The sequence below is a fragment of the Hippoglossus hippoglossus genome, chromosome 16 (assembly GCF_009819705.1).
Source record: "Hippoglossus hippoglossus isolate fHipHip1 chromosome 16, fHipHip1.pri, whole genome shotgun sequence".
NCBI lineage: Eukaryota > Metazoa > Chordata > Actinopteri > Pleuronectiformes > Pleuronectidae > Hippoglossus > Hippoglossus hippoglossus.
The window spans coordinates 11033095-11049200 of NC_047166.1; the positions used below are offsets into that span (position 1 = coordinate 11033095).

The 16106-nt window shown below is 44.7% G+C and overlaps 1 protein-coding gene across 1 annotated transcript in view; it reads left to right on the top strand.

Moving 5' to 3' along the window:
* The first annotated feature begins 440 nt into the window (after positions 1-440).
* The window catches only part of si:dkey-246i14.3 (ephrin-A4), a 32577-nt gene continuing 16911 nt past the window's right edge, over positions 441-16106 (top strand). Inside the window, exon 1 of the mRNA XM_034611815.1 lies at positions 441-1014. Coding sequence (XP_034467706.1) covers positions 896-1014 — 119 coding nt within the window. The 5' untranslated portion in view covers positions 441-895. The remainder of the gene's footprint in view (positions 1015-16106) is intronic.

The window sequence follows — 16106 nt, forward strand, 5'->3', positions numbered from 1 at the left end:
CAATTTGGCCATATAATAATTCTCGGAGCTACACTGTAAGTATGACGTGTAGGGGCAGGAGGTGGGTGTAGGAGGTGATGAAGTGGGAATATTCTCTGTCCCTGACGGGGCTCTGTAAGTTGTGTGTTGGAGCCTGTTGCATGGAATCACTTTACAGCCCTCAGCTCCAGACCAGTGATCTAAGAGGGGCAGAGAGAGGGTCTTTCCTGACCTTTCCTGAATAACTGGATCAGTGACAGACTTGTCTCCTCACACCAGTCGGCGCACCTCCCAAACATTTAACCGTGCACTACAATAACACACACGTACACACACACGTACACACACACACATATCACCACACCCATGTCAAGGGATTGGTCCAAAGTTCCCCCTGGCACCGCCCTCAGCCCAGAGGACCCGCCCTCCTGGCGCTGTGCAATCTGTCGCTGCCAGTTTCCATTTACAATCTGACCCACTGCTGCAGTGCGCGGCTCAGCCTCACCTTTAAACTCACCTTTAAACCTCAGTTTACAGTGTGGGACTTTGCAGGGGGAACATCAGCTCATGGGCATCATGCAGAACAATGGATAAACTCTGGAGAACTTCTCCCAGTGGAGGTGCACACCTTCAACTCTGCAGCCTGTGACTGTTTAAACCTTTTAAAAAGCTACTGCACTCACTTGTATTCATGATGCGAGGCTGCAGCAGCAGATGACAGAAGTTTGGAGCCGGTTCCCGAGTTAGTGAAGCCGCTGAGAGGAAGTTGTTCACCGGGTGTCTCCTCCTCCTCCTCCTGCTGCTCCTGCTCGGTTCTTCTCCTCACCTGAGGCGCGCACCACTCCCAGCCAGGCAGCCAGGCCCCGGCAGACACCGCTTCTCTCCGCGGGCCCCCCCTCCCTCAGCGGCGGTCAGGATGGCCCCCGTGACACCGGGAGCTCTGGCCACCTGGAAAGCCACGGTTTTACTCCTCCACCTCCTCTCAGCCGCGGTGGCCAAACGACATGTCGTGTACTGGAACTCCACCAACACCAGGTGAGGAAGCCCTCCCCAGAAAGGAGCAGTTTCTCTGAGCTCCTGCTCGCTTCGGGCCACGAATCAAGGATTAGTAGTGAAATAGAGAAAAGTGGTTCAGTGTCACGACTTTGCATGAAACTGAAACTGGTCCGAACTTGTGCTGTTGCACAATAATTGCTAATGGCTCAGGCTCCTGTGAAGAATCTGTGCTATGCAGCAGATCACGTCCTTGTGTGCAGGAGCAGGTTTGATCACCTAAAACCTGCCCTGAGCCAAAAGTGATCCCACATGTTTCTCCTTTTAGATAAAGAAGCTTGATCTCTGGGGCCTCCTCGTCTCATTTGAGGAGAGAGAGGCCTCCTGCAGGTGATCCTCTTGGCTCATAATAGCCACACTCTAACCACTGTCTTTTGGCGTTTAGTGATTATGCTACTTAAGGGAAAGCAGAAGTATGGGCTTCTTCTTAAGTGTACTGAATGGTGCCCTAGATAACATTCTGAGGACACAGGTGTATATTAAAGTGAGTATGTTGGTGTGTGTGTGTTTGTGTTTTTGTGTGTAGTGTGTTTATTGGGACCATTAGCAGGCCAGAGCCAGGCTCACCTGCTGATCCAGGTGTTCCAGTCTGGCTAATTGAGGGGTTGAGGTGGGAGGCCTGCAGGGCGAGTCGGGCCTGATGCCCAGAATAACACGTCCCCAGACCACCTCTCTCTTGACCTGCACATTTACAAACTCCCGCCACAAGGCCTGATTTCCCCCAAACTCCTTCACATGAGTGTGCCCATTACTTGATAGCCACCGAGACCCCTTTGTCAGTCACAGCGTTGTCTTTTTTTCTACATTTCTGGTTGCGCGAAATGTGACAGAAGTATGAAGCCCAGGATTTATAATTTCCCAAAGGGCTTTTTTGTCGGATCTGCAGGACTTTCCTGTACTAGAGTCAGCTGAGGTTATATCCAGTGTGTCCAGCTGGGTAAAACCCAGTCTTGTAATTGGGATCCTACAGAAATGCGGTGTGGCGAGGATTAGGAAGCATCTTCTTGTTCCCCAGAGATTCAGGGATGAATGGTCGCACAGCCTGTGGCAGGGCCACACAGTCGAGTGCAACACCACACAATCACAATGCCATCAGCATCACGGTGGAGGGTAACCCACTGTGGCAGAGAATCACTCTCATCAGCAACACCACCCAATCACAAAGCTATCAGTGGAGCCGTGATGCTGCAGCCGCTCCAGAATCCCCTGGGTTTACCACCAGGACTCACTTTTTCCTCCTCTCCTCTCCTCACCTCTCTTCTCCTCTCTCATTCATTACCTCCCTTGTTACATCCCACTCACCTTTTCATTTTTTATTTTTGCTCTGCACTCCTCCTTCACCCGTTTATCTCTCACGACTCCCTCCTGCCCAGTGATGGATATTGGCGGTGGGATTAGTTGAGCTTCATTCATTTTCCCATACCATATTTTCTATTAGCTGCCTGCCAGCCAGCCAGGTTGTCCTGAGGCCTGTAAATGTAGCCTGGCGAGGGTGAAGGAGCACAGGGACAGGAGAGAGAGAGCTGTGCCTCTGTTGGCATGAGGCTGCAAGGCCTGGTCCAGGGCTGGAGTCCAGGCTCTGGGCGCAGAAGGCACATTATTCAACCAAATAACCACTTTTGGCTTTTTGGTTATTTGTCCACAATGTTGTAGTTGAAATCAAACCATTATTATTTACGATATAACTCCCTTCTTTAAGCAGCTTTCGTCATTAGTTCTATACAAACGAAGGATCAGCTGAATCCCTCAGCTTCACTGAGCACTTTATCATCTTTCAGCGCATTGTTTTGATTTAACAGCCAACGCAACTGTTCCGACTCAGTTTCACTTTTTACATCAGCAAAATAGCTCTGACTAACTAGGGCTGGGTGATTATAGCCAAAAATGTATCAGTAGAAAAATGTCAATATTAGTCGATATCGATAATTTTCACAATAAATGTCAGTTCTTTTAGGTTTAAAGACAGAATTTTACTTCTGAGTGAAGGTTGTGGTTTCAACTGTTCTTATGGGCAGAGAATGACAAAATATTTTATAAATCTGAAGTAGAACATAAAAACCGCTATACATCCACTCTGCGTGAGCAAAGCATGAGCCATATATGGTTATATATTGAACTTTTGTGATATTGCTATTTTTTTAATTATATTGTGATAATTATTGATATCCTTTTATCGCTCAGCTCTTTGACTAACCTGGCCAGCATCAAGCTGCAGACATTAAAACTGAATAAGTATTAGATATATATATATTTTTTGAACCAGCTTAAGAACCAGATATTTCCTTCAGGCATTGATGGAGTAAACTAAATAATTCGAATATAATAAGTATCAGTGCTGTGTTCCTAAAAATCAATTAATTTAAGTAAGTTTAAAGAAATCACATCGTAGATTTAATGGAACACGTTGAAAGGATGTTGTTGTTGTTCTGGCCTTTGTGCCCCTTCTCATTGGTTCAACCCTCGTTGTAAATGTTGCCGATAAAGCTTTCAACACCTAGAAGCTAAAGAACCGTGCAGAACAGTTTAATCCTGCCTAAATGATTCCTGCCATCAGGTGAAGAGAAGCAACGACCGCCGCTGCATGAAAGCCTGAGCTCGTTTATATACAGTATAGATCGAACACAACTGTAGCTGGTGAGCAAACAGGCTCTTATTTAATACGGGTGACAGGAGACATTCTCTGGCCGTCACCTTTCCTTCGACATCTAGATTTATGGTTTTAATGAAGCAGGGGCAGTGAAGTGGAGACTGAAGGGTCTCGTTGCTCTGGTCTTTGATGGCTAATATGGCTGTAACAAAGGCTCAGTGAAACACTTTAACTGGCGCACATTTAGCACCCTCCAGATTGAAAAATGGAGCTCTGAAATGGATGTGATAGACCTGACTGCAGGGTCAGCGTCGGGCGCCGTGGAATCAGATGCCCCGGCCTCTCTCATTGTGGGGCTCAAGTGGTTCGACTGCCCTCTTTTATGATTTTATGGAAGGAGTTTATGATCGCTTTCATTTTACAACCGCGCCTCTCCCTCCCCCTCTCTCTCTCTCTGAGCAATAGATCCTTATTAGATGAGAAATTCTTTTTTACTTCCTAGAGCAGTTAAAGGTTAGTAAAATATCATAACCTCAGCTTGGTTTACTGGTGTATTCAGCCCCCTCGCGTGTGCTTTGAAACCTATTGGAGCGAGTAGGTCGAGCAGCCGTCTCGCTGATTCAACAGTGTCTGCGCCCTGTGCCACATCCATCCTCATAGATTTACTCAGAATGTGTCAGGAAGTTTACTCAGAGAAACTTTGCATACGAGCTGCCTTTTAGCTTTAACAAGAATAAATATCACTCATACCTGAACCTTCAATAAGCTTCTCCATTTCTCTGTCCTCTGATGGACCCTTGTTCTTGGCTCCTCGACACCTTTACCTTTTTGTTTTTATCCGTCATGGCAGGAGTTGAGCTTGTTGCAACAGTTTCCCTGGATCGCTGCTCAAACTTGAATCTCCAAATCTTTGTGTTCTCTTCTCCCAATGTCTTTCTTTCCAGAGCAGTGGATTTGTGGGGTTTTAACTGGAGATAACAGTATTTTACCATATGTGCACAGTAGGAATATTATAACCAATGTTTCTTAACATGTATCCCCTGTTGCTTGTACTTGAACTCACTCTTCAAGTCTGGACACGGACCTTAAAGCATTTTAAAACAACATCAGACCCCCTCCTCTGCGTCTCTCACTCTCTATTCTTGCACTCTGTCTTTATCTCGCTCTCCCGCTCCGACAGAGGTCGAGCTCAGGAGCCAGTGGAGCATGTTTAAACGGTGCGTGCAGCAGATGAATATTTGTATTGGTTTTCTGTATCTTTATTGAAAGCAGCCCTCATAAGTCTTCCGTGTAATCTCCGCTCTGTTTATGCACCATTTCTCTCCGTGCGTGCTCACCGATGATCCCGTTTAAATACCAGAGTAAATCACATTCTGCATACCATACCTTCACACATGCAGACACATGCACGCACACATCCGGCTTGTGCAAGCAGACACCCCCAGTATACAGTAAAGTGAAATCAGACACTGCCCATAATTGTGTCTTGTCAGGGGAGATGATGGCACATTAAGACTGATTTCTGTTTTAATTTTTTTTTTCTTTTTTCTTAATTCTGCACCCACAGGTCTGACTGTCTATTTCTGCTCCGTCGTGTGTGTGCATGCAAATGAGTGCGTTTCTCGCAGTGGCTGCTATCTCTTCTCTCTGTGTCTGTTTCTATACTAATCTCTGTCTTCCCCTGGTAAATGATTAACATGGAGAACCTGGCTGAACTATAATCAACAAACCCACAGTGAGGTAATTACCACTTTATTCCCTGTCCTGCTAACAAAGCAGCCCCCCCCCCCCCTCACTCTCTATCTCTCACAGGTTCCCTCTCTACTCATCTGTCATCAGGCTGTATCAGTGTCTCTCTCTCTCTCTCCCCTCGTCTGTCTTTCTGTGTCAATGCTTATTGTCTCTGCCGTGGTCCGTGTTAGAGAGATGTGTTTGTGAGTGTGTTTGTGAGTGTGTTTGCGCACCTTATCGCTCTTTGTAAATGTGCTTTCTCTGTTTGTCGGTGGTATTGAGCATATTATCTGGAGGTAAACTGCGGATGAGTTAAGTTTGTGTACACTTCAGCTTCTTCATCTCTGTCAGAAAACAATGCGGGGCAGTGATTTTAGTGATTTGTATGCCTGTGAATTGACATTCGGTGGCATTGTTGTCTGCTGAAGTTTGCTTCAGTGGAACAATGGCTGTTTCAGAAGAGTGTGTGCTTGCGTGTGTGTGTGTGTGTGTGTGTGCACCTTAGGTTTATATTTTGCATAAAAGGAAAGTCTTTGTTTCCGTGAGAAAAGATGGTGTGATAAATTTCAGTTCTGGAAAAACAAAGCATAAAAAAGTAGCAGGTTACCAGGCTCTATTCAAATACTTTATTTATTGTTTCTACTACTTTCTTTCAACTTGCAGAAAGTAATGCAAGTCCTCACTTCCGGCCAGCGGTGTGCGGCTGTGGGAATATTTACCAACCGCTGTGCCGTCCTCTCGACTAAATAGGTCATTGTTTTGTTTCCACTTGCTAGTTGAATTTAGGTGTGACTGAAGTGTTGGAGAGAACAGGCATGTTATTGCCTTTGGATGCTTGGTTTTTTTGAAGGTGCGGCGTGCTGATAGAGTATTGTGCAACTGTTCCTTTTGCTCTAAAGTGTCACATGGCCTCATTTTAAGAATAATTTCCAGAGAAACTACACAGAAATGGGTTACGAGTAACTGACACTGCTTCCTGCTTTTTTTTATATGTATACATGTGTTTATTGCAATATTAAAACAACATAGAAAAGCTTTGCAATTGAAGTGAAAGCCAAATACATTCACACACACACAGGAAGACATAAGCGCACGGTCTAGAAAATGAGGTTTGGGCAGAGGCCTGGACGTCTGTATTAAAATGGATCAGATAGTCACAGTGCAGCTTGGAGCCGTCGCAGTAGACATGGTGTACAGGCATGAAAGGACGGCCACTCTCTCCTCCTGGTCAGGATATTTAGTAAATCGATACCAATTTAACACCCAGATATTATCGCCGGCTTCTCGCATTATCGCCAGACTGCATATGGGCCCATCTCTTTCCCAATTTCTCACCCCACGCTGCGCTGTCTCTCTGTGTACACACATACATCAATATTAGGCTGCATTAAGCTGTAATAAGTTGCATTGTATGAATGTCTCCAAGTGAGGTGGAACAGCTGTGGAATGAAATGAGGTTCGACATCGTCTGCAGCTCTGGCTGGCACGGCACAGGCATGGCTTTGGCACAAAATGGCTGCTGTGCTGCCGTACGTGTGGGAAGAGGTTATGGTGGTTAAGGGCCGTTGGTGAGCGCCGGCTGGGAGCGCATTCATTCATCCATCCATTCATGCGTCCGTCCATGGCACAACAATGAGCTGGCATTGTTGTAGGTGTCAGGCCAACTGTGTATTTCTCTGACACACAAAACAGCAATTAAACTGTGTGTGCGTGAGAAGATATGAACGGAAAATGTGGGAAACGCTGTCAACGCGAGCTTGACCAAAACACCGTCTGCTTGTTGTTGAGCCAACATGTGCATTTTAGCCACAGACAGACAGACACTCTCACGTACATAAAGAGCTCACACAATGCTCTTCCTCTCGGCTCAGAAATCTTGCCAAGAGGCGACCAGGGAATTTCCTGTGACAGAAATTGAATTAGTATTGACCCAGACAGAGCAAAAGGACGTATAGCAGGAACCTGGATTATTGTACCGTACAAGGTCCTCGCTGCCAGGAGGACACTGAGACGTGTTTGCCATCATAGCTCAAAGTCCTCAAAGGTGCTTAAGGACAGTCACCTCAAAGTTCTTTTCTTGAATTGCCTCTGTCTTCTCACGAATAATGTTCGCTGTAAAACAGTTTCTGCAGTTTTATTTCCTGATGTTATATATATATATATATATATATATATATATATATATATATATATATATATATATATATATATATATATATATATATATATATATATATATATATATATAGAACTTCAGCAGAATTTTGTGCAATGATTGTTTTCCTCTGACATGATGACTCTTGTTGTCGTCACCTGTCGAGAGGGCGCTCTTGGGAATGCTGTTTGTGTTCATCTAGGTGTTGGTGCTCGATTTGAACAACTATTTTGTTTTTATTAAAGAAAACCCTCTTAGCCATAAATCTTTTAAAAATCTAGAAAGCGTCAGACCTTGGTATAGTGCATCTCGTGTGCAGTAGATGGACCCAGTTAGATCAGTAGGTTGAGAGCGATACAAACCTACATGTCCATGTTTGTCAAGTGTTTAATTTCCACTTCAAGTGAGTGCAGTTTGTCTCTGGATCAAACTTAAGACTCAGTAGGCTCCACTGTTCTTTTTGGGTAATTGTTCATGTCACAAAGCGTCCTGTATAAAACTAAAGAGATGTGATTTTAGGTGACATTTCTTAAAACCTGAAGAAATATTATAAATGTGCATGACGTACCTTCATAATCCTGCCATGGAAAGACATGATGGAGGATACGCAGGTACTCAAGCTTTTAAATTATATTACTCAAATCCACTCACAGAAGGAAATGGAGCAATTCTCTAGAGTTAAGGGAATACGCTGCATTTTTACTAATGTTTGACATTTGTAAGTCACTCTTTTATTTACCAATGCCTAAAGATGTCTCCTGTTGTCTCCATTTTAAATGGATCTATACTGTCCATGCCATGTACAAGCTGCAGTACAGTTGGTCTGAAGTGTGTGAATCCAGAAGCCATATGTCCGAACTTGATGTTCTTACAAACCGGAGAGAAAAGTGCAGCTCCTCTACACTTAATCTCCAAGAAACATTTTGATAAAAAATACTTAACGGGGTGTGGGCATGTGTGTTTAGAGGGAGTTTACCTCAGTGTATTGCACCTTTTCTTTTTTCTTTTTTTTTGTATAAACAATTCTGCTTATCAGTATGACCTTCTCATTGCTGTAACATACAGAGCTTCTAGTTCTCAGTTTCCTGTTCCTAAAAACACCTTTTATCCCATACTTTGTGATTCCCAGACATGACAAATGTTTCACCATGTAGATCTTTTGAATCCGCTGTATGATTTCTGGAGTCTTGGTGGAACAAAAAAAACTAATATTATTTTGGCAATTGCCTCCCAGATGTATGGCAGCACATCCCCCAATGATGTGAAACACACTCTTCTCAGCTTTTTTTTTTAGCACACACACGCACCACATATGAATACACACACACTCCATGCCTGCTTCTTTTTCTAGTCGGCCCCCAGAGATGGTAAAAACATTAGACCTGCAGTGGAGGGAGTGAGGGATGGAGAATGCATTGAGGAGCGGCTGGTAGGGAAAGAGTCAACAGATTTCAACTCCCAAAACAGCTCGGAAAGACCCCTGGGGATGGAGGGATGAGGTGAGAGGGAGAGAGGGATAGGGGGAAGAAAGGATGTCAGCAGGTATTACTATCACTGTCACAAGCAGGCGTGATGAGTAGACCCTCCCCTTAGCCCCTCCCTTTGTACCCCCACACACACACACACACACACACACACACACCCACACTCTGTGACGCATGATCTTACACAGGTGTGGTACAGATATCCACACACATACTACTAATAGTACCATTGCCCTGGCTGCATACATTACACACACACAGCACTCCAGGAAGTATGTATGACCCCATCGTTTAAAGCTGGCACTGCTTTCTTTCAAAACATGAATGGAATGTGGTATCAGATGCTTATTTAAACATGCCAGTGCTCAGATTGTAGATGATAGTCTGTGTGTACGCCAGCAGATTTGGTTGTTATTTTTGCAGCAATAACCAGGACCACATGATTTTGGGGTGTGCAGTAAATGCAGACACAGCTTGATCTCCTGGTTCTCTTGACTGCTATTTTTTTTTCTTACTTTCTTCTCAGATTCAGTTTTTTGATCAGCCTGCAGTTGTGCAGCTACAGTGAGTGGTATCTGTAAGCGTATAGCGACTGCAGGAGCAGGTCCCACACTCACTAGAGGCCCCTACTGGGCTGCTTTTTGGCTTGACCGCAAAAGTAAACCATAAGTTTTCTGTATTTCTGCAGTCTTATCAACACTCAAAGCTCTTTAGAGGTATTCATGCATACATTCATTTATGAAGCACTTTTTCTATTGCACACCATCCATACAATGTTGGCAGGAGCAATTTGGGGCTCAGTATCTTGCCAATGGACTCTTCGGAAAGCACTGGAGGAGCCAGGGATTGAACCACGACCCTCTGGTCAGTGCACAATCCTCTCTACCTCCTGAGACTGCTCATAGTGGATATATATCCCTGGCTGACACTAACTGAGTGAAGTAAAGCCCAATTCATGCTTCTGCATCAAATCTACAAGTTATTTGACAGTGCACCTGCCTGTCGCTGCCTATCAACCATTCATCAGCCGATGCACGTAGAGCGCCACATGCTGGCAACCTGTTTTCTTTTTCTCTCCTTTTTAAAACAAGCTTGTCTGACAAATTGGCTTCACTCTACGTTTTTATAGACATTGTCTCCCTCGGCACAATAAGTGACAATTAGCGTTTATGGATGTGACCGTAAAGAATATCAGCTCTTTTATAGCGATTCATTTCAAATGACTGTCAGAGGGGCCCCTCAAGAATGCTCTGCCCCCTCTGTACTGAGAGGCTAGTTGTGCCCCTGGTCATATAAATTCAGCCTCTATAGTGATTTGTGTCCACCTTTTGTCACAGAATGATGCTTGTTAGTGATTTTACATGATCACTTTTGTCATCTAATGTTGCTTTGACAGAATTCTGCCATGTTTAACTGCAGAGTAGTGCGTTAAATATTGTACATGGCGTATAAACTTTCCATAGGGAAAACTTTCTTCTTTGTCAATCAGTTCAAATCTTCCATCAACTCTCCGCCTTTATGTTTATTGACATTTCTTGAGTCATTTTGAAACCAATGTCGCTCAGTCACTGTCCAAACGCGTGTTTTGTTATATTTGTCAGAATTGATCAGATGGTTGTAATTCACCGTCTGTGGAGCATCAGGAGTAGTGGTTGTATTTTGTGCTGAATGGGAAAAGGTGAAATAGCCTTGTCCCAAATCTCCATAGCTCTGGCCTTGTAGCAGCAGAACTCATGAATCTCATTGCTCTCCCATTCAGGTGGAAATGGAGTTCTTCTACGCGGCGCACTCCTTCAAACACTGGCGCAGATGCTCCCTGTTTGTGATTGTGGAATTAATCTGTGCTTTTCTAAAATACACCCAGTGACAAAAGCATCATCATTGAAGTCAGAAAATCCCTTACTCACTACATTTTCTTTTTTTCTTTTTTTACATTTAAAGAGGTTCCCTGGTTCCTTTCAGAGCAGACAATTATTATTCTGTGCAGTGTTGTTCCTCATCAATGGTAGATAGTGAATAGCTAAACAAGTGGAGGCAGTTTTTGTTGTATTTGCAGCTTTACTTCACAGCTGATTAACACTGCACTTCTTTGTTACTATGAAAACACACACACACATGCTATACCTCCTGTGTGTTAATCTTGTAATTTTTAGGTCATTACTTAAAGTAGAGACCAGTCATCTTTAATCCCAAATTAATCAGTTAATCCCTGCAGTCCAGTGTGGGGCTGTTGTTGGTGCGATGTGAGACCAGAGTCGGCCCCTCTCCTCCTGACCCTCGCCACTTCCTTCCCCTCCACTCCTAAATCCTTCCCCCTCCTTCCCCTCTTATTGTGTATAACCCTTTTATCAGTGTTGTGGAACTTAACTGGCATTTCTAAGAAATTCAGGGGCATCCGGCCATGAGGTGGACCATGCCATTTATTTCTATCAAACAAAATGTCCAAAGCATGAATTTTATTTCACACGGTTGAGCTGATTTACTGAAAGTACTGTAAAGAATTTCTTTTTAAAAAACAGATGTTCAGCAGCCTTGAAGTCAAATGGATATTTAGTTTAGATACTTCAGTAATTTTCTTTCAGGATTTTGTTGATTGGTATTAGACCTCAATGTGACCACCTCTGGTGTGAATTTGTTCATGTGTGTGTGAGGACTGGCAGGGGGGGGCGACTGTGCGTGACTAGAACAGGACAAAGCTGGCTGCCTTGAGGGTGAATAGGGGGGACCTTCCATACCCCTGATGCACAGTGCGATATGAATCTCAACCGTTGTGACAGAGAAAGATGGAGAGGGAGAGGGAAGCACGGATCGCCTGCGAGGGAGAGGCGAAGGGGCCAGTTTAGACTCCTGGGATTCCAAAGCAGTGACCGTGAAAGTGCTTAGATAAACACAGAGAAAGATGGCAGGGGGTGGGAGGGAGGGAAGGTGAGGTGGGTGAAATGGTGTTGGAAAAGGCGATGGAGGGAGGAGAGGACGAGGAGGAGCAGCCACGCTGACAGGGGAAGGAAATGAGACCCGCTGAAGATGGGGTGAAAGAAAGCAGATGGGGACGAAACCAAGTATAGAAGTTTTTTTGAATAAGTTCACTGGGAGTCAGACGGACTGAAAGGGACCCGCTTTACCTCTATTTACTCCTTAACTCACTTTCCTCTCCAATCTCTTCCCCTCCATATTCTCCTTTCCTCTTCCTTCCCACTGTTTAAATAATTCAGGGCTGTTAGCTGTATTAGAGCTGGTTTCCTTGACATGTCTTAACGGTGTGTGTGCGTGTGTGTCACTGAATGATGGACTGAAGGACAGCTCCAGTCCTCCCAACTGGCCATATACTCCACTAATAACCACCAGATAAACACACATGGAGGGAAAGGGTGAGGAAATGCACACCTGGGATGTATAGTGTGGGTGTATGCTGCCCATCCAGCACTGACCTTCAGATCATGGAGAGACGTAAGCAGAACAGAACAGAGAAAGAGATGGTGTCTACAGCATCTGAATTGTGACCCACTTAGCAAATAATGGATTCTCAAAGCCAAGTCTGATTTATTGTTTGAGTGTATTTGCCCTTTTCACTACGGTCAAGAGTCAATATTCGTGTGCTTTTTTTTGAGGGGTGTTTCTCTCGTGTCTTCCGTAACCCACTGATACAGAACTATACTTTACTGCACTCCTGAGACACAGAAAAGTATAGTATCTCAGTATAGTATAAAGTAAGTGAACATAATAGATGAAAGAGGAGGGTAGTAAGCAGGAATACTGTAATAAAGGGATTAAAACATTTTATAATACAACTAAAATGCATTATGTATAGTAGTTAATGGTGTGATGTAAAAGAGGAGACCAACAGTACGCATCCCATGACGAATCCACTTTTGCGCTTTACATCTCTGAAGTGGTAATTTTACGTAAAACTTATATATTTACATAAGATGTTTTTTTGTGATTTGAAGGCGAAACAAAAGCTTTAAGGTAATGAAAACATACGTAGAAGTTGAAACCAGACAACATGAGATTGCAGCAGATTATTATTATATTTATTATATAAATAAACGTGGTTTAATGAATCTGGTTAATTGTTTGTGTGTAAAATGTCAGTAAATTGTGAAAATGTTTCCCAGAGCTCAAGGTGAAATCTTCAAACTGCTTGGTTGATCAAATATCAATAAAAAGCTGGAAATCGGAATGTTAAGAATTTTTTAAAGAAAGTTTGTAATCACAGTTGTTGCAGATAATCAGCTTCTTACTAAACCATTTGATAAGTACCTTTGTCTCAGCTTTTTTTGTACTTTTTTAAATATAATATTTTCCCCAGTCCCCTCCTAACACCACCTGTCTCATTGGCCTGCACCCAATACAACCCTCATTATGTGTAAAGTTAACATTAATCTGTGTTCACTCTCTATTTAGCGACGCTTATTACTCTGGCACCGTCTGCAAAGATGGGGGCTCCAAGCAGCAAAGTTAGTCCATAAACATGAGACGAATGATGTTGACACAGTAAATAAGCTCGACTGCCCCTTTGTTGCAATACACTTTGATAGATTTCATCAGTAGTTTGAATCATTGCTTTTCGTGTCCACCCATCACAGCTGTCTTCCTCCCCGCTCCGTCCGTCCTGTCAGCGTCGAAGCGAGTGAGGTACTGCAGCTATATTCAGGTTTATGCATCCGAGCCTGGCACCTGTACAAATCAGCCCTGTATTTACACTGCGGCTCCATTTAGACTGCAGAAACATGGAGAGCAATCATTACTCTGAGGTTTTAGGCTGTCCGAGAGAGGGATGCGAGAAAAAAAAGACTACTGTAGTGAAGGATGGATGGGTGGGGTGTTGGCTTGGCACCAATCCCAGCACCGGATTGGTTGTTGTCCTGGCAACGGCACGTCTGACCTTATTTACCCCCTCGCACACCCCTTCAGCGTACGCACACCGCGTTCTCGCCCAGGCTCATTTCTTTTGCCGCACACTTTCCCCGTCACTCTTCTCAGCGTGAGAGCAGAAACTCTTCGTCTTCTACTTCTACTACACCCTTTCTCCGCTCGCACTTCGCTTACAAGCACGGCCACCTCCACGCTGAGCAGGTGAGGGAGTCAAATCAGGGCAACGCTTACAGTCGCCGCCGTGCTGGTGGGCGTAGCGAGGCAACATGCGGTGTTTTTTCGGTCAAACGGCGAAAAAATACAAGTGAGCTGTAGACGGCAAGACTCTCGTCCATTTCTGTTTTGGACAGTGATTTCGTAGCTCCTGGAAAAAGTCACTGGAAAGCTTATTTTAGGATCAGACCAGACCACACATGGAGAACTGCTGCGATGCATGACAGAGCTCTGCCACAGAGGGGGATGATGGTTTCCACAGACCTGCAGCCATATCAAAACGGCTCCGATAGATTCGTTTCCATACTGATGGGTCCTGTGCACCAGAATCATGCAATTTCCCCCAGCTCTGACGGCCTTAGCTATACATCCTGTTGTGCTGCTGAGTCCCACAGAACGGAAACACACACACACACACACACACACACACTAACGGAGGACCTAAGCCATAACAGGCAGAAAATAGGGTCTGTCTTTACCTGAGGTTTGGATTCCTTTTAGGGCCTGAAGCAGCAGGTGTGTGTGTGTGTGTTATCTTTATTTAAATTGATGGGGAGTGCGGGTCCGTGAGGCGACCCGCTGATTCACACACTTTGAATCAAGGGTTGAGTGGTGTGTACGCCCTGTGCCTTCTGGTCATTTAATGGAGCCTGCAGGGCAAGAAGGGTGCAACCAATCACTTCATCTCAGTTACACACACATACACCCACAGCTATAGTGGCCGACGCTTATCCACAGAATTCAAGCTGTGTGATGCATTGCATTGTGTATACGTGTGCATCTTCTGTCCGTATGTGGGCAGAAACTTTTGATTTGTCCGATGGCAAAGGCTTTTCTCCAGGAAATTGTGTATCAAGGACGATAAGCCACTCAGACCCTGATGCATATTAATATAATGGGCGAGCTCAGAACTTATATAAACCAAAAAAACTCTTATGTGGAAATGGAAGAAGGGGAAAAAAAGTAGGAGGGAAGTTCATGTAACATCCACGTTTGGTGATTAGGAGTCCTTGAAAAGAAGGATATGGTCTGATGTAGGGTAGAGGTTCACATCCTGCTGACCCTGAATGAAGCCGACTCACACACACTCACACAGACATACCAGGCAGGAAACAGCAGATAGGAGCAACAGCTTGCCCCCCTTTAAGTCGCTCGCTCCTCCCTGAGAAGGAGCCGTTGATCACCGTCCTGGCCACAGTTTGATTACACAAAGAGACGGTGCATCTGTGGAGTTTTCAGAGTGTGGGGTTCAAGGAGGGGAGGGGGGGGGCTGGTGGTAGAGGGATTTCTCCGCCAGCTGGGCATGTGAGGTGGTGGGGGGGCCCCAGATGGTCAGAGGTGGGGGGTGAAGTCCTTGTTTGTGCGCGCCGAGGGGAGTAAGCGCCAGGTTAGACACAACACTGGTGTTTGGGCTCTGGACACAGCGTGCCTCTGTGTGGGCGTGGAGTGGGGCACAGCGAACGTAGGGGACATGGGTGGGGGGGGGCGGTTGTTACCCTGATCCTGCTCTGTTTTTACATCCAGAAAGATCATAGAGGGAACTGGTGAACAGAGAGGTTTGAGCCTCGCAAGTTCCTGTGGTAATGAGTACCTGAAGTCCATTTCCTTTGTTGTATGATTCATTTTCCTGTTTCCCTCTAACCTGAGGAGCAGGAGGGGGGTCACTGCAGAGCTCGAGGAAACAATGCCTTGTCTCGCTGTAGTTTTCTGCCTTGTTCCTTATTTTCTCCTGCTCAGTCTTCAGGGTGTCTTTGTCGGGAACTCCTCTCATACTTTCCCATCAGTTATTCTTCACTGTACGCTGCTGCCCATTAAAAAGTCTGGTTTTATTCACCTGCTCAGATCAGTTTTCCTTTCTGTCTAACCAGTGTTGGAGAACACTTTCTAAAAAATCTGTAGGTGTGCTCTGATGTGAGACGTTTTTTTTGTATTTGTTTGAAGTCTTTTGTAAAGTTCCTTCCTGACACTATTATGCAAAACACTTTTTTTTTTGTGCAGAATCCCAAAATTGTTCAGTTATTTGTAAAAT